At 41.8% G+C, this 26,746-nt stretch overlaps 1 protein-coding gene across 2 annotated transcripts; it reads left to right on the top strand.

Moving 5' to 3' along the window:
• The first annotated feature begins 1,162 nt into the window (after nt 1-1,162).
• Nucleotides 1,163-25,996, top strand: nkd2b (NKD inhibitor of WNT signaling pathway 2b). 2 transcript variants are annotated; one of them, XM_026185209.1, is made up of 10 exons: nt 1,163-1,424; nt 1,554-1,580; nt 1,699-1,790; nt 21,608-21,668; nt 22,159-22,286; nt 23,541-23,636; nt 23,977-24,118; nt 24,366-24,423; nt 24,528-24,649; nt 24,789-25,996. In XM_026185209.1, exons 1-10 carry the CDS (start codon nt 1,400-1,402, stop codon nt 25,403-25,405), a joined length of 1,368 nt encoding a protein of 455 aa, XP_026040994.1. In that variant the 5' UTR covers nt 1,163-1,399; the 3' UTR covers nt 25,406-25,996. The 2 variants fall into 2 exon arrangements, with proteins under 2 accessions (XP_026040994.1, XP_026040993.1); XM_026185208.1 differs by having other exon boundaries at nt 24,525-24,649; nt 24,789-25,995.
• Nucleotides 25,997-26,746: the final 750 nt, after the last annotated feature.

Raw genomic sequence — 26,746 nt, 5'->3', positions numbered from 1 at the left:
AAAAACAAATACTGGAAACGACAATAGGAAGCCTATCCGTATTCCCACAAACCAAACAAACTATATATGCCACCTAACATTGATCCTCAATCATTCACGACACTAATCCAGAGCATCTGCAAGTAGTAAAATAGTCCAGCAATAATTGTGCTACAACAATTTTCTTCAAGGTTTTATAACCACAAGGCTATTTGGAGATAATTCACTTTTTTTATTCAGTTATTAACTGACCTCTGGTGTAAACAGAACTACAAATGACAGAATAATGAAAAGTATTTGCCATAAATATGAACCTACAAGAAATGAATTAGGGATAAAACATGAATGGAGTCAAAAGGAAGCTGACACCAACAGAGGACATGGTTCAGCTTTCAACTGCTCATGAACTGCCAATAATTGTTTAACAGTCAAGAGAGACATAACCTGCAACCGGAAAAGGAATTGACTTTTCAAAGTAGAGGTAAAGGTGTGTTACAGCTGTACTAAGAGAACATAGGAAAAATGAAAAACTATCGAAAGGAGAAATTATACAAAATACAAAGTGTATGGAACGTGTTTCTTCGAAAGCAACTTTAAACTTTCCATTATCAAGATGACATTTTGAAATAACTCACAAGTTTTTTGTATTCAGTGGTGGAATAAATAGCATTTCCAATAAAAACATCATAGCATACTGTCTTAAATTAAAAAACAAAAACAAAACGTTTGGACACACACTGAGATTTGGTGTGATCTGTAGAGCTGTTTTGTCTGAATTAGGGAGCGGGTTCCGGGTGACTTGACCAGGATAATGGTGGTGGGTATTGGAGATAATTTCATTTTATTATGCCTATAAGAAATAAGAATACTCAACTCTTGTAAATAATCATTATAAATGATAACCAACAAAAAACAATAAACTAACACCAATCAATTAAAAGAAATACCACCAGCCTATCTAATATCAGAGTAGGCAACATTTCCATTTTAAAAACCTTATCACGCATACGTGTATACATGGTAGATCAAATCTATTTCAAACCGAGTTCAACTTGCACCAATGGTGTGTTTTATTTTGTAAAAGCCTGCACCAGAAGTGTCCCTCTCTTCTTCTGCAAGCTTGACGCCCCGCTCTGCCGTTTCTGTTGCGTTCAAGCAGTTTCACATCAGTTGAACGGGAGTAAAGCTGGAAGCCAGACTGCGAGCGCACCCTGAGCCGCTTACAGATCATTTTAGCGATTTTTATCAGATCATCTCATCGCTGACAAGCGACGCTTCAATGATAGCGCGATATATGTGCGCACCTTTGGATGAAGTTGGACTTTTCTTCTTTCTAAACTAAAAACAATGTGATCATGTAGAGTAAGAAGTGGCGGATTTCGGAGTACATTTACTGATCCAGGGAAGAGGGATTTAAAGAATGGGCAAACTTCAGTCAAAACACGGTAAGACAGCAAAAATACATATATAAATAAATAAATAAAAAATAAAGCGAAATGACACAATTTGAATATTGTAGCCTAAAAAAAACTAACTAGTGTCTCTTTTACATCCTCGTGCGTCGTGATCCGTAGCGTGCAAGCGCAGAGAGAACCCTGAAGGTGAGGATAAACGCACATCATTTTTGCGTAATGGTTTGTAAATGGTAACGGTCTAATAAACCGCAGGACTAGCCTGAGATTTGTACCTGCTAATCGCTGTGTATTCTCCGCGTCTCAGGAGACAGTTTTGTGGTGAACGCCTTCCTCCGGAGAGGGATGGAGGAATGTGAGAGGTACAGCGCGGCGGATCAAAAGCTGAAGAACATGCAGGTAATACTACACTTATTAATTATTTTCTTACTTTCTTCAAAACTAAACTGATCTTCTATTGATTCAAATTTTAGGATGTGGATTGCGTGCACATTATATATGTTTGACAGTTTACACAAAATGCATTATTGTGGAGGGGCGAAAGCATGCCAGGTGTTTTTGTGTGTGCTTGAATTTGCTGATGGGATGAGTCTGTGAGGCACTTCAGAGCTGTTACATTTCTTTTTCCCCTGAAAGCTGATCTAAGAACTTCTTGACTTAAGTGGAGGCAAACTGTATTCACAGGCATGTGTGAAGACATGCTGATGTCTTCGCAGAGTTGTAGGTTGTTGTTCTTTCTGTCATGTCTGGCTCTGGCACAACACTGCAGCGGTTATTCCCTTGCCAACATTGCTGGATGGGTTATGACAGCCATGAGTGAAGCGGCTTGGCAAAGCAACTCAGACCCAAACACACACACACACACACACACACACACACACACACACACACACACACACACACACACACACACACACACACACACACACACACACACACACACACACACAGGCTGGTTGGAAAGGTAGTCAGTCATTTCTCAGACTGAGGGATATAAAGTTTGCTCTTGTGGCTGCTGGCATTGTGACTCGGGTTGTGTCTTTTTCTTCAGTGCCTCCTATTCTAGCGCGGCTCCCAGTGGGCAGCCCTCTGTGGCATAACATTACATCACTTCAATTAGCGTACCTTTTTGAGGGGTACTATGAGTCTCAGGCTCTCAGACAGAAACTGCAAGAAGTTCACACAGCGGCACAGACAATCTGTGAGGTAGGTGGCTGTAATAGTGGAAGAGTTATGGATTATATCAGGGCTATAAACCACCCACTCAAGGCAAATTAAAGAGAACTTTACTCGGCTTCAGAGGAGGCTGAGTTCCCACTCCCCTGAAGGAAAACCACCAAAGGCATAAGCTTGGCACTTATTAGTAGGTGGCTCCCTCCCTCACTTCTATCAAAGTCATACCCCTGATTTATTTGTGCTATTAGCTGGTTGTATTAGTGGCTCAATCACACCACAAAACTGGATGGCTATTAGCATGTAACTAGCAAACCCTTTGCTTTTCATGCTTTCTTTGAAACTACCTCCATGTGGACTGAGAAGGTGGATAGATTCAAGCACAGTCATTGCATATAATGGTCTCGATGGGTCTTTGTGGTAAAATGTAATCTGGTAGTGGTTATTTTATGTCAGAAAGTGACTAAAAGAATCAATTTGCATAGTAGAATTTTTTGTTACTTATTAGTACTGGATAGTTTATATTTTTCTGTATGTTGTAGATGTAATTGTAAAACTAAATAAACATGTATGCTTATAAATCTAAAAAAAAAAGTGAACTGAAGAATACAGAATATAAACTACTAAATAAACCACAGTCAGGTATGAAAATTATACTAGATCATATATTGAGTTTCACCTCAGTATTGTATTCCAGATAGAGCATGCAACTGCCTGCTCATATTAAGTGGAAGCTCCATTCATGCTGCTAAAAAATGGGCCTAAACCAACTTTCCTGTAAAGATATGAAATGTCCCTGGAGACCCTTTTAATGCTTTATAATTTCCCCACCTACAAGACAGAGCTTCCTCAACGATAAAATTTATCTCTGCTATCAGACGCTCACACCATTTCCCTGTTTGATCCCACATTCTGCTAATTAATTCTTCGCTGGGATCGGATTACTCTGTCACATTTCCAGTTGTAATTATTGGATTATGGCTTCTTAGATGTCTGGAGTTTGGATTAAACAGGTCCGAGCAAACAGAAAAACAGCAATAATGATTTAATGTGTTTAGAAGTTGTTGGGAGTTTTTTTTTAGATTCATTGCAGACCCGTTTTTTTCCCCTCAGCTCAGTGTTTTTGCACATGACCCTCATGCCAGATAGAGGTTTCGTCACACGGTACTGGCTGATGAGCTGCAGAGACAGTTCAAAATTCCTTATGATTTCATATAGGAGAAGATTGGCTAAACACACGGCAGAGCTCTGACCATCCCCCTCCTCATTGTCAAACGGGGGAGTAGAATTCCTGAGTTGTCTGGCTGCGACTTCAAAGCACAGAACTGGGAGTTATAAAAGGGCTCTGATATCAGCGAAGGCTCCGAACCCTCACTCCTCTATCCCACCTCCCCTTTTCCCCGTCCTGGGGGATGGGCTGGGGGATAGTGTGCTACCAGAAAGAAAAAAACAAACAAACCAAAAACCCCATAACATGCATGTTCCCATCGTCAGTCTGTGTAAGTCTGAATTTCTTCAATAAAGCAGGATTTTATTTTTTTTTATTTTTTTTTTAACTCCGGCAAAGTGCGAATGCATCGCTGTGCTCCAGGAAGAGATAAAGGATCAAAGGATTTAAATCAATCAAATCAAATCAAATCAAATCAAATCAATTTAAATTTAAAGACCTGTTTAAATATTGATATCACTGCAAACCATGATTCATGATTGCAGCTGTACCGTTTCTTCAGTGTAATCCTATAGTCTCCTTGAAGTGCGGCATTAGGGGACAAAGAGAGAGCGATTCAGCGCAATGACTTTGCTCATCCTACAGTCAAGATACTGACACTTCTGTGCAGGTGTTCACGATGAGTTTTCTCTTTTGAAGCACCTCGTGTGATGTTTAATCATTACATGTGAGATCAACCTAGTGGAAAAGTTACCCACCCCACTACATAATAAATTACCCTAATCTGCGCTTGTTAAATATGTAAGCTACCTCCAAGCTCTGTGAAGCTTCCAGGAACACCAACACATCCACAGTTTCTCTCTCACACACACACTGTGCTTCACGTTGGAGCTTCAAACACTCATGTTTGAATGCCCAAATATTGACAGGCTAATTCAGCTTTTCAACACCACCTTTTGTCTCAAAACTTCCCATATCTGCGGCCTCCAAAGAAGGAGTGTGTCAACATCTTAAACTCCACAACAAAGAGCTTTATTATGCCACTTTGAAAGGTTAATAATATCACACTTGAAGTTAAAAAAAAGAAAAAGAGTCAGGAATTAGCTGGATGTAACGATGTGCCAAAAGCTGCAAGACACAAATTTATTTTGACTTACAAAGAGTTACATAGAGCTCACCCCTCAACAATAAATTAGGTTTAAGAGCGTAGTTCCCAAGCAGCTCACTAAACTAATTGTAAGCTAATGTTTTTTTAACATTCAATTCGGAATTCGTGAATAAGACTTTCCCCTTATATAACATACTCATTTGGTGATCCTGCTCAAAATGGATGTTTTCTTTGGGCAGTTTTGCCGCTGGGCATTTGGGTATATCTTCTAGTCGCCACGTTAATTTTGAGTTAGCAGTATTTGATTTGGATCCGAGGCCGGGATATCTGTGTAATCTTAAGACTATGACACTAAATAACACTTTATTTTTCAGCACACGGGGGCAAGTTTTTAAAAGGGCGATCACTTTTGCTTCGGCTGTGAGTATACTGGATACATTTGTGTGTGCAGCTCCTGAAGTCCTCGACTTCTTTCAAGAAATATTTTTGTCAGCAGCATCTCATGACTTTTTTATCTTTTGCTTTTCCGTCATCTAAGTCCACGAATGAAGAGGAAAACATCCTAGAATGAGGCACAAGCAGGGAACAATACATGGTGGAGAGGAGACAAAAAAGGTGTGCTTGTATTTGTGCTTTTGAAGAGACTTGAAGGCAGTTAGTTTGTGTTTTTTCCACCCCGTCTTTTTTTTTTTCTTTCTTTTTCTTTTTCTTTTAAAAAAAATTGGCTTCACAAGAAGGCGAGCTGTGAGCCTTCATCTCTGAATGAAAAGCATGTGGCTGGCATCCAGAACAGCGGGGTCTTTCAGCACGGCCTCAGCAGACATCTGTTCCTGGTTTGTACAGCAAAAATCCTGGAGCAGGGAGAGGGGCTGTGGTGGGAAGGGGGGCAGGGAGGGAAGAGGAAAAGAGTACAAGGAGGAGGAATAGAGTTTACGGGTGTTGTTTTTTCTTAAGGGAGATATTTGATTGTTTTAAAGGTAGTGGGGGAAGGGGGGTAATTGAGAGCCTCATCTGCCTTCTTCACTGCTTTCTTTAGGGAGACAGAAGTGGACCATTGATCTTATCTTAGCTTGCTTCCCACATTAACTTGTAAAAGTGTTCAACGTGTAAATCAAGCTACTCTCTTGGTTTTTCCTACACTGATTGCCATTTGCTCAGAACATTCACTCCTCTGTCAGTGTAAACATCATCACCTGCTTGGCTCTGACCCTTCTCACAAGTGCGACGTGCTTGTTTTAGACTTTCTTTCATATCTGAGCGCATAGGTGTGCACCCCCACGTGGCTTTGCCTGTGTGTCTGTATATTTGTGAGTGAATAAAAGGCTACAGAGTGGCATGCGTGGCCTGAGTCTAATGGAGAAAGACATTACAACACTGTTAGCAAATTGAATGTTTATTATTCTGACGATACTTGTCTGAAGTACTTGTTTGCTCTCTTTTACTGTAATTCTCTTGTGGCCAATGCTCATGAAAATAACTCTTTATTGCCATCAAAAGAAAAAAGAAACACACGCTACATACTGATTTACACGCTGTCAGCACAAACCAGAGCCAAATTAATCTTATTAGGGGATACTGGGACTAAAAATGAGCTATGGGCCCCTATAGATCCTTCCTGTCGGTTGTTTTAAAAACGCATTTTACTAAACAGATTTGGAGTCACAAAAAACTCCTTAATCTTGAAGGAATATTTGTGTAGATTTTATTGCGACGATAAATCAAACTCTCGTCTCTCTATGGACATGACTAACATTTATAAAGAGCTTTTCTAGTCTTGCTGACCATTCAAAACACTTAAGTCTCCAAGCCACATTTAACTATGTATTAATACAGGTTCTGCATTATTAGAATTCAAGCTCTTTATCTACTGCACATCCATGACCAATCTTGTTCGAACAATAAATTTATATTCAGCATTCAGCCTGCTTAACGTAAAGTCTTAAAACAGAAAAAAAAAAAAGTAGCCTGAATCCCTCCCTGCTGCTTCATGTATACTTCTCTGTTGAATATATATAGACTATGCAAGTGGCCAATGTCATTACCAGTATTTACACCTGTGCAGGCTGTCAGTGTGACATGTGGATAAATTTCGAGGGAAGTGCACGCAAGGTTATGGTGTAGATTACAACATTAGGGTTTAACACCTGAGTTATACTTCTATGGTGAATCTGTGTAGAGCCTACGAGGTAGCCACACCAAGCGTCCGATGTTGCCAGCACTTATGCTGCGTTCCCTTTACTTTGGAAGTCGGGTGACATCACTCCAAGTTGACTGCTTTCCAGTAGTAAAGTCGCAAGGAAAAGCAGGATTTGTTTTGCTCCTTGCAAGGTACAGTCATTCATCCATCACTGGCAATATAGCGCAATGCCTGTTTTATTGCATTGCTGCAGCAAGTTCATGGATAGAGCCTAACCACTTCTTTGTGTATGGCTTCTTTAGCGAGTCTCTCCAGAAGTAGCTGGAAACGCATAGGAGGAATCAAAGGTTACGACGTACCTACAGAGTACATTTAACATGGAATTATAAATCCCCTGCAAGACAACAAAATCATCCTATAGACCCTGCTGTGACCTCCCACACCACAACACTGTATGATGGGGAAAATCGTGGTTTGGTGGTGGTTGTGGTTTGGAAATCTGTGAGCAGCTATAGTCTGCCTTTCTGCCCGCAGAGAGCGTCTGCTGTCAGATGGGGGCAGTGTCAAAGACATGTGGTACGACCGGTCTGTGGGTTACTCTTGCTTGTACTGTTGTTAGACCCTCAGCCGGCTGTGGAGAAGAGTGAAGTTAAAACATACAAATAGCATCATCCATGTTGAGCATGGATGGATGGCTGGGTCTACTGCTTAGGTCAACTGTGCTAATTACAGGAGTTTACTCAGGGAACTCAGGGAACATGGTTTCCTTTTGCCTCTTTTCCACAAACAGCTATTCAACTCAGCTCTATTCGGTTTCCATTAGAACTGAGTACCACTTCAATGTGGGTGAGGTCATTATCGCACACACACACAGCCCAAAAGTCCCTTGACATACTTTTTATGCGACACAAGCACGACACAACAATGGACGATATCAAGCATGCATGCTGCTAAACCAATGCTAAATGTCTGCACCTTGTTGCTGGACCACAGTGCTGGTTTGTGTGCAGCCGTTTCCCTCGTCGTCGGGTTTCAAAAATGACAGGTTTGATTCTTGTGAAGGAGTCACTCTTATGACTCATCCAGTGAGTCACACAGTGGCGTGCAGTCTGTTGATGTTGCATATTCAGCTCGACTCGGCTCAGTTGGAACCCTGGACAAGTAGCTACTAAAAAGGTACCTGGTACTGGGTACTGCCATCTAACAGTCAATCCAGAAAACCAAGCTGAGTCAAGTCTTTTCCACTCTGCTTTGTCTGTGTGCTGGCAAAACAAACTTCCCCTGTCTGCTGAGGAGAGGCAGGTGAAGTGAATATAACCTCACTTAAGTTGATGTTACACTAATGTGAACATAGAATAGAAGCCTCTCACTATGTGTTAAGCTGTCTAAGACTGTCAAAAAACAGTCGGCTAAAGGTGCTTCATTTTGTAAGGTAGAGACCTAACAATAATACAGAGAAAACCCCAACAATTAGATGACCCCTTGTGTACAAGCACTTGACAACAGTGGGAAGAAAAAACTCCCTTTTAACAGGAAGATACCTCCAGCAGAATCAGGCACAAGGATCTGCGATCAGTTGGGCGTGAAGAAGACCGGAAAAAGGCAAAAAAAAAAAAGCCATCCACAAATATTTGCGATTTTTCTTAACCTAACAACTTGAATGTAGTTCAACATAAATAATTAAATAATATTCACATGAAATACTCATGTTTGTCTGGTAAGTCACCATGTTGTGATAATTAAGCTATTCAGCTATTGTATATGTTCTTTTTTCCACTCTTGTTGCTAAGAAACAGTCATACTGAATGAGTAAGAGCAAACCTTTCAAATAGTGTAATCAAAATACCTAAATCAGCTTCCATAAGTACGTAATAAATAGTTGTAAGCAGGCTTCACACACAGCTTTACCCACTGGTTATATTTGATGGCATCAAAAATAAGACAAAAGAAGTTACAATCATTTCGTTTTCTTCATTATTGGACTGTTTATCTTCACACTTTTGGACAGAAGCACTGTTGTGGTTAGTGAAATCTCAGCCACACCATCAGTGCTTTCTCTTCATTATATTAATGAGAGATTTACACAAATGGATTACAGTAATATCTCACCTTTCTGAAAGAAGCACAGGTTTTTCCTTCACACTCAATGAGCTAGAAATGCATGGTCACCGATGACAGCAGGGAGACCTCGCCTCCACTACATCATGGGTAGTGTGCTGGTGTCTGTTTGGGGCAGCCCTGGTGAGGGTTAATGCTGGTGGGTGTCTTTACCCCCGATCCCTGCCAGGGGAAAGAAAATACCTGAAGCTGGAATCCAGTGCTTAGCGCTGACATTTTTGGCAAAGGCTTCTGGATCCAAGTGTGTGTTTGATCTAGTGCTCTCCAAGCCAAGTAAAACACCGGGAGACTCAAAGGTTATTACATTTTAGTGTGTAAGGTATGTTTCCACATAAACCCCTGTTCTTTTCCAAGTGGACTTCATTTCGCAAGCCTTAAAGCAACCAGGGGAATATTATATTTTTTCAGTTATGGTTGCCCATAGTGTTATTGTATTCTGTCATTGTTAATTGATTGCATTGTTATAATTACATATTTAGCTAAATATAGTGCACAAGATACGTTTGGGGAGGATGTGAGAAGCTCCTGAATATGTGTTTAACTTAACAAAGGACACTCCAGATCTGCTACTCTTCAACATTTAGTTTTGTTTGAGGTTTTAAGACACAAAGGAAGTCTGAGGTTTTGGTTGTTTGCTTAAAGAAGACAGGAGATTACTCTTTAGGAAAGAAGTGTGTTATGTATTAAATTCAGCCAGTCGAAAATTGTCCTAATACATACATATCAAATGTAGAGATGACTTCTATGTTAGATAATCATAGAGGGAACTAAAATGGGCATCACAAGATACAGAGTTGTGGGAATATCAATGCATAAAAAAAAGGGGGGGGGGGCATTTATACAAAGTATAGCTGAATAGTTTTGGGCTGATTAACACCTTTCATGATGCGATGCAGTGTATGCCTCCTTTTGTCTCTTGTTACCTTCAATTTCTGTGTTGCTCTTGTATAAACATCCTTCAGGGTCGCAGCTTAATGTGTCGAAACTTCATCCTTGCACCGCATTCATGAACCTGACACCCTGCTGGGTTTGAGGCTTCAGAGTGAAACACCACACACGCCACATACCCTGGCTTCCTGTAACCATCCAAAAAAACCAAAAAAGACCAAGAGTATGCTGGTGAGCTTATTCTTTATGCATAGATCAAGCACTGTAGTAATGCATCATGCTCAGTGTTACACATGCTACGTTGGGTAGTACCACGATTTTGTTTCACGTTCATTCAAATTTCAAGGTAACTTGAAGAAGGTGGAATTTATAGCAGAACTGTTCTCACTGATTAACAGATAACTATCCACCTTCCTGTCTTCAATTTGTACATAGGAATTACCAAATCCTTATTCTTTTTTTTTCAAACACAGCCTAACCCAGACCCCCGAGGAGTCTTCCTCTCTCTCTGAGCTGAGCCTTCCCCTCTTTGGGACCCCAACCCTGCACATGTGTAGGTATCGCTATTACTCAGCTCATAAAATGCCACAGCCCCATCTGAAAGTGGTTAGCTGTTGAAACACACTAGCAGCTTCAAAGCTTGGATCCAGGCTCTGCAGACAGCACAGGCCTGGCCCTCCTTTTGCACAACGCATTCCTCTCCGATGGGGGATGGCTGCAAACGTGCTTTTGTTACCCAAACCTGCTCCCGTCATCAAAACCCTCAGTGAGTCCCCATTTAAAGGAAGTGGTTATTTTTGTCATTGGTGGTAATTTAATTTTGGGAAAAAAACCCAAAACAAAACATGAAAACAAAAAACTGCAGGATGATTCTGCTCATGTGTTCAGAAGAAATGAGAGCTCAGCAGTTCTCACAATATGCATTGGTTATATACCCACACACCTTTTGTGCTCCTATATGTGACAGAACAGGTGGGAGAGGATGAAATGCTGCTGAAAGAGGCCTCTGTTCTTATTTCCTCTGAAGGCAGCCTTCTTTTCTTCCCCCACCCATTTTTTCCTGAGCCCGTCCACTTCAAAAGCTGACCTGAGCCCTGTGTGCCATGTAACATGTTTACCTAAAGGTTCATTTCAAATAAACAGCAGTTCTCCATGAGACGCCTGCCCCTCCTCACTGAGAGCTTTTCAGAGACACAATCTGCTCAAAGGAGGCAGATCTAAAAGAAAACACACTTTCTTAAATCTTGATATCATTTCACGATATTGCCGCTCATTGCCTTTTGTGTCTTACAGTTTTACAGAAGAGCTTACAAGTGTAGCAGAATGTGATGAGAAAATGTGTTCCTCAAAAAAGCCCAAATATAGTGAGTTATGTTGCAAAAGAATCTCAACAGGAGACTTTGAAATGCATGAAAACATCAGAAATATCACGTGCAGTTGCTCCGCAGGATCTTTCTTTATAACCAGCACTTAATTCTTCATGCTGATAGGGGCCCAACTGATCCTATCATTTCAAAAAATGCCAGTGTATCAGAACACCTGAACTTTTACCCCCACTGTCACATGCTTGCAAGGCTTTTAGAGCTGCTCTATCCTGGTAGCGCCTCATTATCTCATAGCTTTTAAGGTGTTATTGCACATCAGCACCCTTCTGCTTTTTGAAGCATAAATCCCCTTTAAAGAACTTTTATCAGACTTTTAAGTGTCACACTTAGTGCTTCAAGTGGACTGCCTTCGGACTTGCTGCATGATAGAGAGCAAGACTCCATCGGGCTTGTAGCTTTATATCGGAGATAAGATAAGAATACACAAGGAAGCTAACACTAAGCTAAGTGCAGGCTCCTCCGCGGCCCTGTAGACCTTCTAATATTACGGCCATGAAAGCACCAGTTTTCGTGCACTCTGCAGCAAAAAAAGCTAAGCTGGAGATGGAGGTGGAGCTGAGCTAAGCTGCCCTCTGCACCATAGCTTTTTGATCTCTGCTTGCGCCATGGATGAATTACGTTTCAGAATTTCACACTGGGGAACAGTGTTTCAGAAACACAGCTAGTCTGTCAGGTCACTAAAGTGCACACATGGCAGCCTGAGTCCAAAAAGAAGACGTGCAGATGTTAAGTCTCGCTGATGGTGGTCTAAGAATCTGCACTTGGCATATTTCTGTGATGTGTTGCAAGTAAAAATTATAATTCATGGTTTGCACCACGAGGCTTTAATATTCTTGTCTTGTAGCTATGATTTCAAGAGCAATTCATCACATGCATACCCTAATATCCTTTTTTTTCTTTTTTTGACCAATTATTTTCTTTGAGAATAATTCAACAGAAATATGAATGAGCTTTGCATGATTTTGGTGCATCAGTAATTAGCCCATGTGCTACTTTCTCTTTTCAGTATCTCATCTGTTCCTCTTCAGCTTGCAACTTTCTACTTCTTTTTCAAAAGAGGTTGCGTCTCACGTGCCATAGCATCACAGCCAGTGACTTACTGGCAATTGTCCATTTCACATAGCCGGGCTTCCTTCACATCATCTCAAGATCATGGAGTCTCCTCTGCTTCCTGTGCCCAGCAGGAGTGTATTTTTAGGAATCCTCAGGAAAACATTTGGTTTTGACCCTGGGATGACCCCCTGTCCAGTTCCAGGCCTGTGAGGAACTTCACAGCTTGGATTTAAGCCTGTTCTTGCAGTGTCAAGAATTCTTGTGGTCTTTGAGACTGGCAATCGCTGCTGGCTGGAGGAGACAGCGGTACAGGACAGTCAGGGGGAGTTACACAACTGCAAAGAGAGAAAGGAGATAAAAGGGGTGCATCCACTATGAATAAGCTGCTGCTACTTTTGTCAGCATGTCAGATTAAGATACTGTATTTAGTGTCAAAAAGTGTACCACAGTCTGCAAAGCCAGGACGTTTTTGCAGAGAACAGGAGGGCCTCAAGCCTTAAATATCTCACAGTAAAGAGCACAGTACCAATTATGCAAATAAGTGGTGTCGCCTAGAACCTGAGGTTTGGCAAACGTGTCTGTAGAGTAGTTAGGTTAGATTATAGCAGATGGGTTTTTAGAGGCTCCGCCTTCTTCTTCCCTCATTTGTTGCGTTTTGCTCAGGATTCTGTCTGTCTCTTACCTGCAAGCCGGAATCTCCCTGGAGTTTTGATGCACTGATAATACACTACAACAGACCTTCGTCTCTGTTTGCCTAATACGCCTTCCAAAATGATGTGTTAAGAATCGACTGGTCACGACTCCATAAGCTCTTCTTTTTGTAGTTACTCATATCCATCGGTACTTTTCTTTGTAAGTTACATTGAAAGACATCGGAATAAGTAACTGCTGGACTGGAAATTTTTGGTTTTGACCTTTAACCAGCTTCTGTTTGGTTGGAAGACCTATACAGGAAACCAGCAGACGGCTCATCTACCACACCACAAGCTTTTATAATAACAGCAGGAGAGCCACAACATCTTTTGTCACTGGCTGCTGTATTTGAGATTGACTGAAAAATAGTCAGCAAATCTGCACAGAACTCGAATGGTGTAGTGCCAAAAACTACAGGTGCCCGAGGTTTTTTTATTGCCCACTTTTAAGTGACTTTGAGTGTCAAGCGGGTACCAGTTAGGCTACTATATGTCTGCTAGACCTTCCCCTCCTAATTCAACTTAGTAAACTGGACCTCTTGACTGTGTTTGTGGTGTTGGTCCCTTTTGAAGCATTTTTAATTCAGTTAATCACATTTGTGCTGCAGTTTCTGTCATAGTACATACTGTGCTAAGTACATACCATGCAGTCTATGGAACACCATGGTCCATAATATATTCCATACTGGACCATATTATGGTAAGTGTTAGAAGTCTTCATTCCTGTGTCCAGCAAATTTCTGATCTAGCAACCTAACCCAGAGCTGATTCAATGTAGGCTAGTTTTGTATAACTAATTTTCTCCCTGCATAACAGTTTTTTGCAATTCGTGGACTAAACCAACATGTTACCGGAGTCCCATCTATGGCCATCTTCCTATTACAGTCTCTGTAACCAATCTGTAGATAATCAGTGATAAATAGCTGACAGACAAATGCACGGCTGAATAAAAGTAGAGATGAATGAACAGAAAAACAGTTGCAATAGCAGTCAAACGTTAAACATAAAAAGGCGATGGTCTAAACGGTAAAAGCACTGAGCATTACTAATTAATAAATAGTTAAAATACGTGATTAAAACTGTTGGATTAAAAACATTGTTCAAATACCTATAAACACTACATTCTATAAGAGTATCCACGTAACACTTATTTTGTAATCCATGAGATCATTTTTGAGAGCTGACGGGTGGTGATGAAGATGCACTTGAGCTTGACTGATACAGATGAGGGAGTGCGTCAGACGAAACAGGTTGAGAGACATGCTACATGTAAAGCAGTGTTGCTGCTCTTACCCACTGGTGTGCAGCTGTCCTTACCCAACATGATTTGTTTACATTTCTCAGTCACCCACAGGAGCATTGTAACGCCTGTAGCTCCACCAGCCTCCAGCCGCAGAGCCTCGCCCCTATGCACTGCTGGGTCTGGTTTTCAATGCTATGACTCAAATCTCTTGCAGCTTAGCAAAATGAGCAGCGAAAACAGTGTGTCGGTGGTTATCTCACAGGTGAGAGCTATTACAACTGACATCTCACTGCTAGACAGACAGCTGGAAACCTGACACAGTGTAGAGTACACAAAAAGCACTCTTACAGATGAGAGTGATTGTGTTGAGGTGTTTTTATTGCCCACTAGAAGCAGACAAGACGGAGACATGCTCACTTGTTCACTGTAACTGACAGACAACCAGTCTGAATTGCTGATGTACTAAACCCCTGGCTACATGAGATCATTGCAGCTGGTTTCAAGCTCAGCTGGACACTTGCATGGAGTAGCTACCTTTGGACCATAATGGTATTGGCGTCCCAGTTGCCTCACCCACAACCTGGCATTCTGAGATCCTCTGTGTTTTTTTAAAGGGCCTGTGGAATGTGGAACAAATCCTCTCAGCTTTATCGGCCTGGACGAGCTCCCCATTGGCCGAGCTTAAGAGCCAGGGGCCTGTGCAGGAGCTTACAGAATTTCACATGGAGGCCAGAAACACAGGAACATCCTGTTTGAGTCCTACGCTGACTTTGATATGCCGGTGCCTTGTGAACTCGCTTCCTTCTTGTTTTCTTGTTTGTCAGGCTGTGCGTATATGCTCAAAATATTGCTTGCTGTGTGTTCTCTGTCTAGTTTATGTGTGTTCTTAATATCTGGTGCTGCAAGGTAAAAGATGAATGATTCTTTTGATTGTTTTATTAAAAATCTCCCCACTTTAATATGAGAACTGGATCATCTTAAGGTCAGGGAAAATTTTTAACAAGAAGCACGATTAATTGGTCATGAAGAGTGCTCCAGCCCTGGATTTCATATGTTTAACACAGTAGGCGAAGCTGGTTTGAATATCTGTCCTCAACAAACAACAAAAGTCTTAATTACAGCAATGTGCAAAAGTCTTGAGCCACCCCTTATTTCTTTCCACTTTGCTTTTAAGGCACTGGACTTTCTTGTCATTTTTAAAGTTGTCTTGAGCAATAGTTCTGCATTCTTTCTGAAGATCTTTCAAAATTTTTCTGGCTTTAAATTGTCTGTTTTTGTTTTTGTGTTTTTACTTCTTTTTGGTCTAGTCCTTGTACCTGAGTATTTTGAGAGAAATATTTATGAATTTGTTTTTATGAAAAAGGCACCTATCTCAAGGGATGAACCAGTGTTGCGTCTACACATAGGCTTAGCAAAGAACCAGTTTTAAATTGAATTTTTAGGGACTTGCCTACTAGCAGCATGTTCTAGAAACATAAAATTTATTCTGAATTCCTTAATTTAATCTACAAAAGAAAAAAGCCCAAAATAAAAAAGCTCGGAAGACATAAGATAGGCAGACACAGACATAAGGTGATTTGCATGAACTATTAGCTGAAAACTTGGCATACCTCTGCATGGTGTGTAGCGTGTCTTCAAAATGTTTTAGGAACTTGGAAAGGTAGAGGACAAACAAGTATAAGACCCAAAAGCTAACTATAGCAGATTAACAATGTTTGAAAGTCATGTCATTTAACAATTGAAAAAAAAAAAAACCTGGCATGGGACCTGTGAGATGCCCTTCAGTTTATCCACCTACTGCTCACTGAAGCCTCATCAGAAATGGTCTCAGTAGAAGGGTGGGTGTCAAGAAGCCCCTTAAGAAGGGGAAACGGGGAGAAGAGGCTAAGATATGCCGAATCGCACAAGAACAATGGGTGTTATGGAGAGATGACTCCAAATGTAAAATTTGTGGTTCAGTCAGTCATACAACAGTGAGTGTCTACAGCCATCTGTAAAACACGGTGAAGGCTCTGGCATGGTTTTTGACTGTATTTCGATGAGTGGTGTTAAAGTGTAACTTATGAATATATAAAAGTATCATCAGATTTTGATTCACCATACAGTAACATCTAAAAAACATTTGATTGGGAAACAGCTTCATTTTTCAAGATGATTATGTCAAATATGTTGCCAGTCCAGTAAGAGCATACCTGGATAAAAAACACACAATATAACACTATCAGTCATGGATTGGCCTCCCCAAAGCCTGCACCTCAACATTTCTGAAACAGTGTGGGATCATTTTGACTGAGGACAGAAGAAAAGACAGCCAACATCCAATGATGAGGATTAAATGTCCTTCAAGAAGCTGTAGAACTATTCCTGAAGACTCCTTAAATCTTTGGGAAAGCATTATGGTACAAACTTAATGTTCTGCTTGGTTTAAATGAATGAGTCTCCTAATTATTTAACAGTCCAAACGGGGGTAAAGACTTTACCCTTGGCCCAGACTTTAGACACAAAATATTTAAGTCTTTACTCACAAAACTACGAAGCAGCATTACTTGTGGCTGTTAAAAGAAGAAGATGGCAATGCAGAGTCTGTCAGTGTTGTAATGCAGAGTTCTGCTCTGAGGTTGCAGTGAGAATGTGTGCGCCACATTATGTTTTCTCTGATCAATTACATGAACAGTGTCGTGATCTACTATGAATACTATTTAGTACATTCGCCTAACCCAGATCTGTAAGACTGATCGAGTCACTGGTATGAAGCACATGGTTTCCAAGTCCCTACAGTAGCTGCCTGTGTGACAGCTGAGAGAAGGGCACTCCATTACATCAGTCTCCTATCAAAGCTCACTTTAATGAAAGCAAGCTGATTACAGCGCTGGTGACAGATGCAGGGTGGCCAGCCAATGATGCTAATCTTTGTTTATGCCATCCACCAGGTCACAATCAAAGCGAGAGAAAGATCAGCGGTGGGGTGAGGAGGGGAGAGTTTAAGAGATAGTATATCCTGATTGAAGGGGAGTGGGTGACTTTCAGTGGTTTACATGTTGCTGTTACATAGACATGCAAGCATGCTCATCTCTCACCACAGCTGTTGTTATAGTAGGACAGACGAGGCTTCGCCCCAGCGATTCATGTTGTGCCAAGGGAGAGGTTCTGCCTCCTGTTTGACCTCGGAGAGCATCCCGCTACCATGAAACTGCCATATCTGTGCCCGGGCTAGTCCAGATGACAGGATGGCATTCTGCTCTGATCTCATTTCCATCCAGAGAAAGACGTGTCAGGGCACGCTGATAGATAATTAGTAGACAAAGGCAAATTTTAGCCGTCTGGTAACTGAAACTTGATGAGATGGTGTTTTCATTTCAAACTTAGAACAAACAGTTGTTTTTGGCTCGTTTATGATAGCACGCAAAAATACTGCGGTCCTGAAGATAATTATCGTGCAGGCTGAAATTAGTATAAACAATGCTAACTGTGGTAAAATGCTTCTGTTGACTGTGAGCAGCATAATGTCACTGACTTTGATTAAAACCAGAGGTCAGATAAACAAAAAAGAAAATGACCCTTTTGTTCCAGCCATCAAAAAAGTAACACACTTATTTTTCTTTTACTGTCCTGCGAGGCAGGGAGTTGTGCAACTGATCTTTTGTCTTTTAACTCCCGTTATTGTAGGAACACCCCCCCCCCCCCCCCCCCACACTTTTTACTCTGCCTCTCTTCAGTAAAACCGCTCACATCTGGTTTTGAGTCAAGGCCAGGTTGGTTTCTTCAGGAATGGAGGGCTTTTATTTCTCAATGGCCCCACACTCCTCTAGTTTCATCCTCCGGTATGCATAAGAAAATCCACTTTGTTTACAAGCTGGTGCTCCCGTCTTTATGTTGATTCTACTCGGTCCACATTTTCATTAGCAGAGAACCCAGCAGTCATCTCCAATTAATAGCAGGAATGTTGGCTGGCTGATGGCTATGAAGCCTTTCTGTGTCAGTTCGAGGTGACTTTGTGTTTCCACAAACTGTGAATGTCATAGAGAACTTTTATTCCAATTATATTTTCATATTTAAAAAAAAAAAAAAAAAAAAGCAATCTGGAGGATTTCAGAAAACCACACAACTTCAAAAATACACGAGGAAACAGACTGTATCATGTTTTGTATTTTTCCATATGTTTATACTTGGATACACATGCAGACATCAGATCGAGTTTCCATGTAGAATACCCAGAGGAGAGAGGAACTGAGTAAAAAAAAATCATGTTAGCCTCGTGTTTTTTAAGACACAGTTTTCAAAAGCAGTTGTGCATCATATGGTTTAAAGAATTGACTAAAAGAAGTGTGTGCACTTATATTTAGGGGGTGAGCTAGAGGGAGTGATGTGAGAACAAAGATGTGCACTGTTTTCCAGTGGGAGGATGGGTGGTAGGCAGGCTGCAAGAGAGAGAGAGGGAGTGAGAGAGAGGGGCTGCTGGGGGATGTCTGATGTCACCTGGTAGGGAGCTATGAAAGCATCCCCTGGTTACCCTATCCCACATAAAAGTCTGGCAGTAGGCTGAGGCTTTAGGGAAGCTTGGCAGAACTGCTGCATTAAACAGGAACAAACATCACACACCTTTCTTTCTGTCTCTTATGTCAAGGTGTCTGGGAGACAGAATCTGTTTACATGGAACACTGTCGCTGCTTTTTTTCCAATGCATTTTTTAAAGAAAACTGAGATCTGATACCTTATCATTTCCCTGTCATTCCTGTTGAAGTGCCTGTTCTGCACATGCAGCCTTGGCTTTTTTTAGTATTTTTTTTCCTCCATACCCAATGCGACACACTTCAAGGATTTCAGGTGTACACCACTGGTAGAAAAATGAGGAACACTTTGCTCCAAAATGCTAACAGATTTCCGCAGGCCGCAGAGCAGTTTGTGATCTGATAGTGAAAGAATGAGAGCTGCTAGATGCCAGAAAGCAGTTAATTACACATGTGGTGGGCAGATTCGAGCCCGACACTGTGGGCGATGGGGATAGAGATGCCATGTGTTTGGACGTTAAACTGCAGACTGCGGTCGGCCCCAGCCTGCTCTCTCATTAGCTCCCCCCATAGATGTAATGAACATGGTGGTGGTGGTAGTCGGGGGAGCCATGTGCTCAACACAAGCCCTGCTGGTTCCCTCATTTTGCACTCAGCGAGATGCGTCCCAATATGTGATTTTTAATTAAAGACCAGCTGGTTGATTAATTTAGTTTCATTGGATTTAAGGCTGAATCATTTGGAGGTGCTCATACCTTGCTTCGTACCCTCATGGGGATGAGGATGGGAGGAATCGGTGGTTGTCTTTGATTTTCCCCTGAGCTGCAGAACAGTGTCTCTGTGTGAACTCCCTCTTCCTTACATACTGGCCTTCATTATGGGACTGAGCACAGAGAGGAGAGATAAAAGCATCCAGTGCAGAGAGGAAACAACAACTTGGCTGCAGAAACCACAAAAGATGGAAACTGCTTTGTTTTTTTGTCTATGGATACATATACGCTTTGTTTCCAGTGTGCGCTTTTGATGATTAAAGAGCCCTTCTTGTTTGGTGCCCAGGGATTGTATCAGTTGTCTCCACCTCTCAAAGAAGCCTTCCAGAGCCTCTAAAAACCCACCTCCGTCCCTCCCCCAGAGCTCCCAGATACTGGAGTAAGCAACAGATAGGCACTATCTCCCAAACTACTTCCTCCTTTACCTCGACACTTATCTGCTTTCTCGCTTCTCTTATCTTTGTCTCTCTTGTTCACCTTCCTCCTCTCTTCTCCTTTGCGCCCGCTTTCCTCTTTCTTTCTTTCTTTCTTTCTTTCTTTCTTTCTTTCTTTCTTTCTTTCTTTCTTTCTTTCTTTCTTTCTTTCTTTCTCCTCACCTCCTGCCTCCCTTTCTTCCCCCACCCCAAGGCTCGACTCCTATTCTTTTTGCTGTTTTTTCTCAGTGTCTCCTGTGGCCAATTTGCAAGGGGTATCCAAGCCTTGACCCTGAGACTCAATGGGCTCCCCCTTTAGCGGTGAAGGTCAGCACCAGATTACAGGCTGGAGGTATCATGCTCTGAAGTGAGGAATAATCATAGGCTTGGAGATTGTTAAATAGAACCACAGGCCCTGGTGCTGTGATTACTCTCAGAAAGGGGAAGGGGAAGGGAGAGGAAAGGGTGGGGGGGCTCATTCACCTAAACGCATGCAGATGTTCAGACTCCCGCTCGAGCCTCAGTTGAGCTGAAGGTACATGGAGTTCTTTTGTTTTCTAGCATCTATCTGTTTTTTATTTGACTCATTTCAGTGGGCCTCCTTGATTCAATCTGGTGTGATTTTATTTCAAAGTGTGTGTGGAGCAGCTTAGAGTACTGAGAATGACGTAAATAAGATGAATCATTTGTTGTTTAAATACTTGTGGTTTAGGGCCTGTGCTGCACTTAATTTTCATTGTTTCCACAATCCAATTGCAATTAAAGATTAGCTGTGTGTGTGTGTGTGTGTGTGTGTGTGTGTGTGTGTGTGTGTGTGTGTGTGTGTGTGTGTGTGTGTGTGTGTGTGTGCATGGAGACCCTGCTGCCTTTGCCTCAGTGTGCCTGAACATATATAGAATGCTTATGAATGCATTGTGGTTCTGTTTAATGCAGGATATTTTTCACCCCCTCCTTTCCCCTGCTTTTGTTTTATGGCTATAGAGTTGTGCATTTAATCAGTCCCATCCTATCTGCACGGAAATTTCCATCTGGTAATTATTCTCCATTCAAAATAACTGTTGCTGAGACCTCACTGTGAAGTTTGTTTTACATAAACCAAACGTCTCTGAGCCGAGTCGCAAGTGAGAAATACGACAGACTCAGAGCTGCCATCAAATGCTTCTCGGTGGGTGTCGCGTCAAGCAGGATGAGAATAAACAGGTTGGCTGAGAGAGAGCTCAGATGATGAAGTGCATCATGGTGAGGTTTTTTGTCTTTTTTTGATGGATGTGAGGGATCTGTTTGAAGGGCTTGAAGGAATCTTGAAAGCTTGGCTGTGGCTGGGCCTGCTGTGTCCCAGACAGTGAAACACAATAAGCGTGCAGATGTTCAAAGTGTTTGGCTGCGCTGGAGCCTCCAGCCCTCTCCCGTTCATCTGAGTAGGAAATGCTTTAGCTGGAACTGTTTGTTTCTCTGTGTCTGTGGTCTGAACTGTAGATTCACTTACATCTCTCTCTCCCTCCTCCTCTTCGTCCTCCTCCTCTCCCTCTCTCTCTCTTCTAATTTGTTTCCTTGTCACAGGAGTTTCCAAATGGTGAGCTGAAGGAAGGACAGTTCACAGATCAACACTGTCCCCTAGAGGGTAAGTGGAGAAGGATGTGCTTCAATTGATTTGGCTTGTGGTCAAACTACAAGTTTTCCACAAGATTTCTTTGGATGTGATTTTTTGCAAAACGTGCAGTGAGCTGGGTTTTAATGGCTTTGATTAAAGCATACCAAGCTACGTGGACTAAGCACAGCACCACTACAAAATAAACGTCTGTAATAAAACTAGTAAGAATAAGCCTTGTATCACGTGCAGATCTTAAAAGCTTTCCTTAATTACATCTGGAACAGTTAACAGCCATCAATTAGAGCGCAGATCTTTGGCTTCATTTCGTAGGTTAAGGCAAATGCATAGCATAAAAGAAACACTATTTTCCTTGGAATGAAAAAGCAGTCGTGCTTAGACACCTTGTAGCCAGACAAAAAGAATAAAGGCTTGTGAGGGTTCCCGATTAAAGAGGATGTTTGAAATGAAATTAAATCAGTGTGTTTGTGTCTAACTGAAATGTGTCCTCTTGTGTTAACAGTGGTTCTGCCTCCAGAGAAGGCTGAGGGCTGTGAAAGCTACCTGCAGTACCTGCACTCAGAAGAAGGCGAGAGGGAGACACTTAGAGACGCAACCAAAGCTTCGGGGAAGAAGCGTATCAGCCTGAATGTAAGCACAATTATTTCTGGGGACACAATAACATGACATAACTGCAGGAGAAGCGCCAAGCTAACAGTAAAGGCTAACAGCAAGCATGTATCTATAGTATTATATGAATCATGTGATTAAAACACATAATACTTTGCATCTTTTTCTCCCACACAACATCGATGAATCCTCTGCAAGCCTTTGAATATTTCGGTTTCTGTGACTTCTCCAGCTGGCCCGTCACATTATTGTGTCCCCAGAAAAACCCGTGTTGTGTTTTGTGTGCTTTTGCAGCATTTGCTGGTGTTTTCCTAAGTTGCAGTCCGCTTGACCTCTCAAGACCACCGTACTTACCACACTTCAACCACGTAATGTGATTACGTTTACAAATACACAACAGTTCAGATGTTTATCACAAAGTATGTGCGCAGGAGTGGGTTAGTGTACGGACATAACTGGGATAACTTTGACTGACATTGGGTTTAATGAGAGCAGGACTGTGGCGTTCCAGCCTAAGCCACGTACAGCTTCAGACACCATTTTAAACGAGTGCGTATAACACTGAGTCAGTGTTGCCTCATATGACACTTTTTTTTCCCCCGGTTAGAAATAAAAAGCCATATGCTAAGATCCAAAAGCTATTTAAACATCTACTGCAGGCAGTAAATGGATGATCGGTAGCCTCTGCTCAAGCTGCCGCAGCATGCCTTCTCTATGTGGGCAGAAGATCTGTCTGTAGGTTTACACCACTCCAGACCATATCCTGATTGAATTTAGGGACCAATAAATATATTGTAATGTTTAGACCTGCATGTTTTAAAGAACTGCTTGGATTTGCCCTTTGGTGATCACCACTGGTTACGTGAGCCGAGGTTATTTCATGAAACCATAAAGAGCTTTGTCTCTCCCTGAGGTCTCATCTCTTGTAAATGCACGTGCTCATTCACACTGTGTCAGCTCTCCATCTCCACTGCTGCAGGCTCTATTCTCCAGATGTTTATTTTTCCATTCATGAACATGTTACCTGATACTTCTGACTTCAAGTTGGTTAAGAAAAAGTGGTAACTCCGAAAGGTGGCCACACTTATTTTTGACTCATCTGTAGAAAGTTGAAGGACTTACTGACCACAGTGATTAATGCTGCTGTGTTTTCTCTTTGGCACACTGCAGACATGCAGTAGTGAGCATGCAGTGCTCTTACTGTGCTTAGGATTGGTAAAAACATGGAGATTAAAGCCAACCAACTGCTAAAAATTTAAATGTTTGTATTCTCAGGATTTGGAGTGTGATGTTTCTGTGGAGGATGACAACCGCCAGGAGTGGATCTTCACTCTTTATGACTTTGACAACAGTGGAAAAGTTACTAAAGAGGTATGTGACAACATAGCGACACTTACTGATGAGCATACCTCTAAATATATTTATTCATTTATTGGCAACTAATTTTATATCAATAAACATGTTCATCCGCGAGTGCTGGTACTTTGTTTTGGTTTCATATTTTATAAATTCCAAGCACCTTATACGTGTTTTGAGATTCAGAGTTGAGATCACTGCTACTTCGCATCATGTTACCTTTGTGTTGTGCTTGTCTGAGCCTTCTACATGTGTCATGTGTCTTCTTACTATTCATAGTCTGTCCTTTTACACGTTATTCTGTCAGACGACAGCACTAGAAACTGTATTAAAAGTGTTTTATCTGTCACTGTAGGACATGTCGAGTTTGATGCACACCATCTATGATGTGGTGGATGCCTCTGTGAATCAGTCCTGTCATAACAAGAGCAAGACTCTGCGTGTCAAACTGACTGTCACTCCAGAGCCCAGAAGCCACAGAAGAGAAACGGGGGCAGGTAGATGGCACCAGCATTATAACTTAGATTATCGTTGTAACAATACTCTTAATTATATCATTACGATTATCATTATTAGAATTATTTTCTGCAACAGAAGCAACAAATGTGGCCAGTGTTTCACGTGTAACCATACAAAAACTTACAGCGCCTGGCTTATGATTTATACATAGCAGCTTACAGATATGGCAAATCTATGGGAAAGATAGTTTTCCCTTGTCTGAACTATTGATCTCTCCCTCATCAGAGCGCTGTCACCAAGAGGAGGGTCGTTCAGCCGACAAGAGGCTATCGTCCTACATCAGGTCAGCACTTGTTTTAAAACCTTTCCTGTGTACACTGTGTTGACTCGACTTGAGAGTTAGCTATTTATTTCTTAACGCACCCACATGCTTATTTACAACAGTAGAGGGCAGAGTAATGAGCCACCAGCCACTGAGGGTCAACATTACTGTGTGGATGAGAACACAGAGAGGAGGAATCACTACCTTGACCTGGCTGGTATAGAGAACTACACCTCCAGATTTGAAGGTAAATGTCTTTTCTGTTCTGTTTTCGTGCAGCCTTCTCGTTTGCAAGTTGAGGGAAGAGAAATAAAATTGTAATTTTATTTACAGGAGCTTTAATTTAGCTGTTCTACACTAATTTCTGTCTCCGCCCTGTCTGTCAGGAACCACCCCTGTCTTTCCTCCACAGGAGGCTCATGCTCGCAGCTCCCAGAGCCGCTCGCGCTCCCAGGAACCAGAAGTCCAAGTTGCGCACCAGCGCCGCTCACAGGTCATCAGTGATAGCTACAATCCTACCGAGTCTCGAAGCAAAGGTGCACAGTTCGTCAAGTCCCCTAAAGGAACCTCCAAGGGTAGCGGAGGCAACAATGGGGGAAGCGGAAGTGGTAAAGCCACTAAATGTCATGGCCACCACCCTCCTCTGCAGACGGTGCTCCACAGCGGCAGCGCAGCAGCTCATGGAGGTCAGGATGTCTACCACTTGCCACACCAAGCCCAAAGCTCCGGCCACCACCAGCATCCTTTGCAATACAGCCACAGTAAACGCCTGAGGGCCAAAGGCCGTGAGGCGCTATCCCCATCCAAAACCCCTCTGCCAAGTCAGTCCCACCCCCAGCAGCCACCCCCAGTGCCCTCTGTACTGCCAGGCCTGGAGAGAGAGCAGGTGTCTGTCCCTCCTGGAAGCCCTGGCTTTGTGGTTCCTGTGGTCCAGCGCCATGAGCACCACCATCATCACGAACACCACCACCATCACCACTACCACCATTACCACCAGACATGACCGCTTTCAGCGTGCAGTGGCTGAAACTGTACAGGACCAACCACAGCCAACCACACCAGTCACAAGGACTAAATGTCATCCCATGGGAGGGTCTCACTCTTCTGCCCAGGATCTTTTAATTTCCTTCCTGAAAGCTAAACAGTTAAATCCCGAGATTCGATGTACCAGGGGAGCATGTGGCTTGGTGACAGATAATGCTGCACCACAAGGATGATATCGTGTGCCACACTGTGAGTGTTATTTGTAGATTTTCTGCCGGGAAGGTACCAGTATAAAAGAGGATGACTTTTGATGTAACAGCCCTCCTTTCCTGAAGCTGTTGATTATACTTCATGGAAGCTATTTGTCAGAATTGTTGTATTGTTCTGTGCGAGACCTTTCCAAAACATGGATCTCAGGTGTAAAGGTGCTGCTGCTCTCAAGCTTTTCAGAGGGTTATTTCCTCTCGGAGGCCTGCTGTGGACCGAGGGGGTTTCCTTTTTGGGGGGGAGGGGGGATATGAAATCACCACTGCCAGTTTTAATGCAAAAATATCTTGGTATATGTATAAAAAATATATATATATGTAAACACATTTTACTGTATAATTATTATACTCTATATGCATATTTCATCATGGGTATAATTATGCATATATGTATTTTGTCTTTTATATATTTTAATAAACGTTATATAGTTCATTTATATTATTGCAGGGAACGTCTGTTTATTTATCCTTGTAACTGCTGCAAGTGTGGACAGAAAGAGGAAAAACACTTTTTTTATTTTAAATTTAAACCATTTAAACCAAGGATGTCAAAGATAAGGCCCGGGGACTGGATTCAGTCTGCCAAAGACTCTAATCCAGCTCTCTGGACAGCTTGGAAAATTCCAAAATGTGGAAAAGGGTTTAAGTTCCTCACTTTTAATTGTATTTTCATAAGTTTTACAGCTTTTCCTACTGATAAAGATCTCCCCTTGGCCATTCATATTACACCAAACTAATTAATTAATAAATAAACAACTAAATGATATAAAAAGTTCTGATTTTTCACTATCTACTATAGAAATTTCTGTCCTTCATGTAGAAAGACTGCTTGTTACAACTGCTGGACCAGATAGGTTCATTAAAAAGAGAAAGAAGGGGGAAAAAAGTCAAACTGAGACGTTGAACTGTTGAAAGTGCACTTCTTTTTCTTATATTAAGAAATCTCTGGGATTAAATGTTGAGTTAAACTTCACACTGACAGAAAAGGGACTTTCACTGGTCTGGCCCACATAACATATGAATTTGAGATCCCTGATTTAAACCAGCCATGCTCATTATTATTACAAGAAATGATTTAGTAGGAAATTTAATAG

This window comes from Astatotilapia calliptera, chromosome 11 (assembly GCF_900246225.1).
Source record: "Astatotilapia calliptera chromosome 11, fAstCal1.2, whole genome shotgun sequence".
Classification (NCBI taxonomy): domain Eukaryota; kingdom Metazoa; phylum Chordata; class Actinopteri; order Cichliformes; family Cichlidae; genus Astatotilapia; species Astatotilapia calliptera.
The sequence above is the reverse complement of the archived record's forward strand: the minus strand, read 5'-3'. Positions and strand labels throughout refer to the sequence as shown.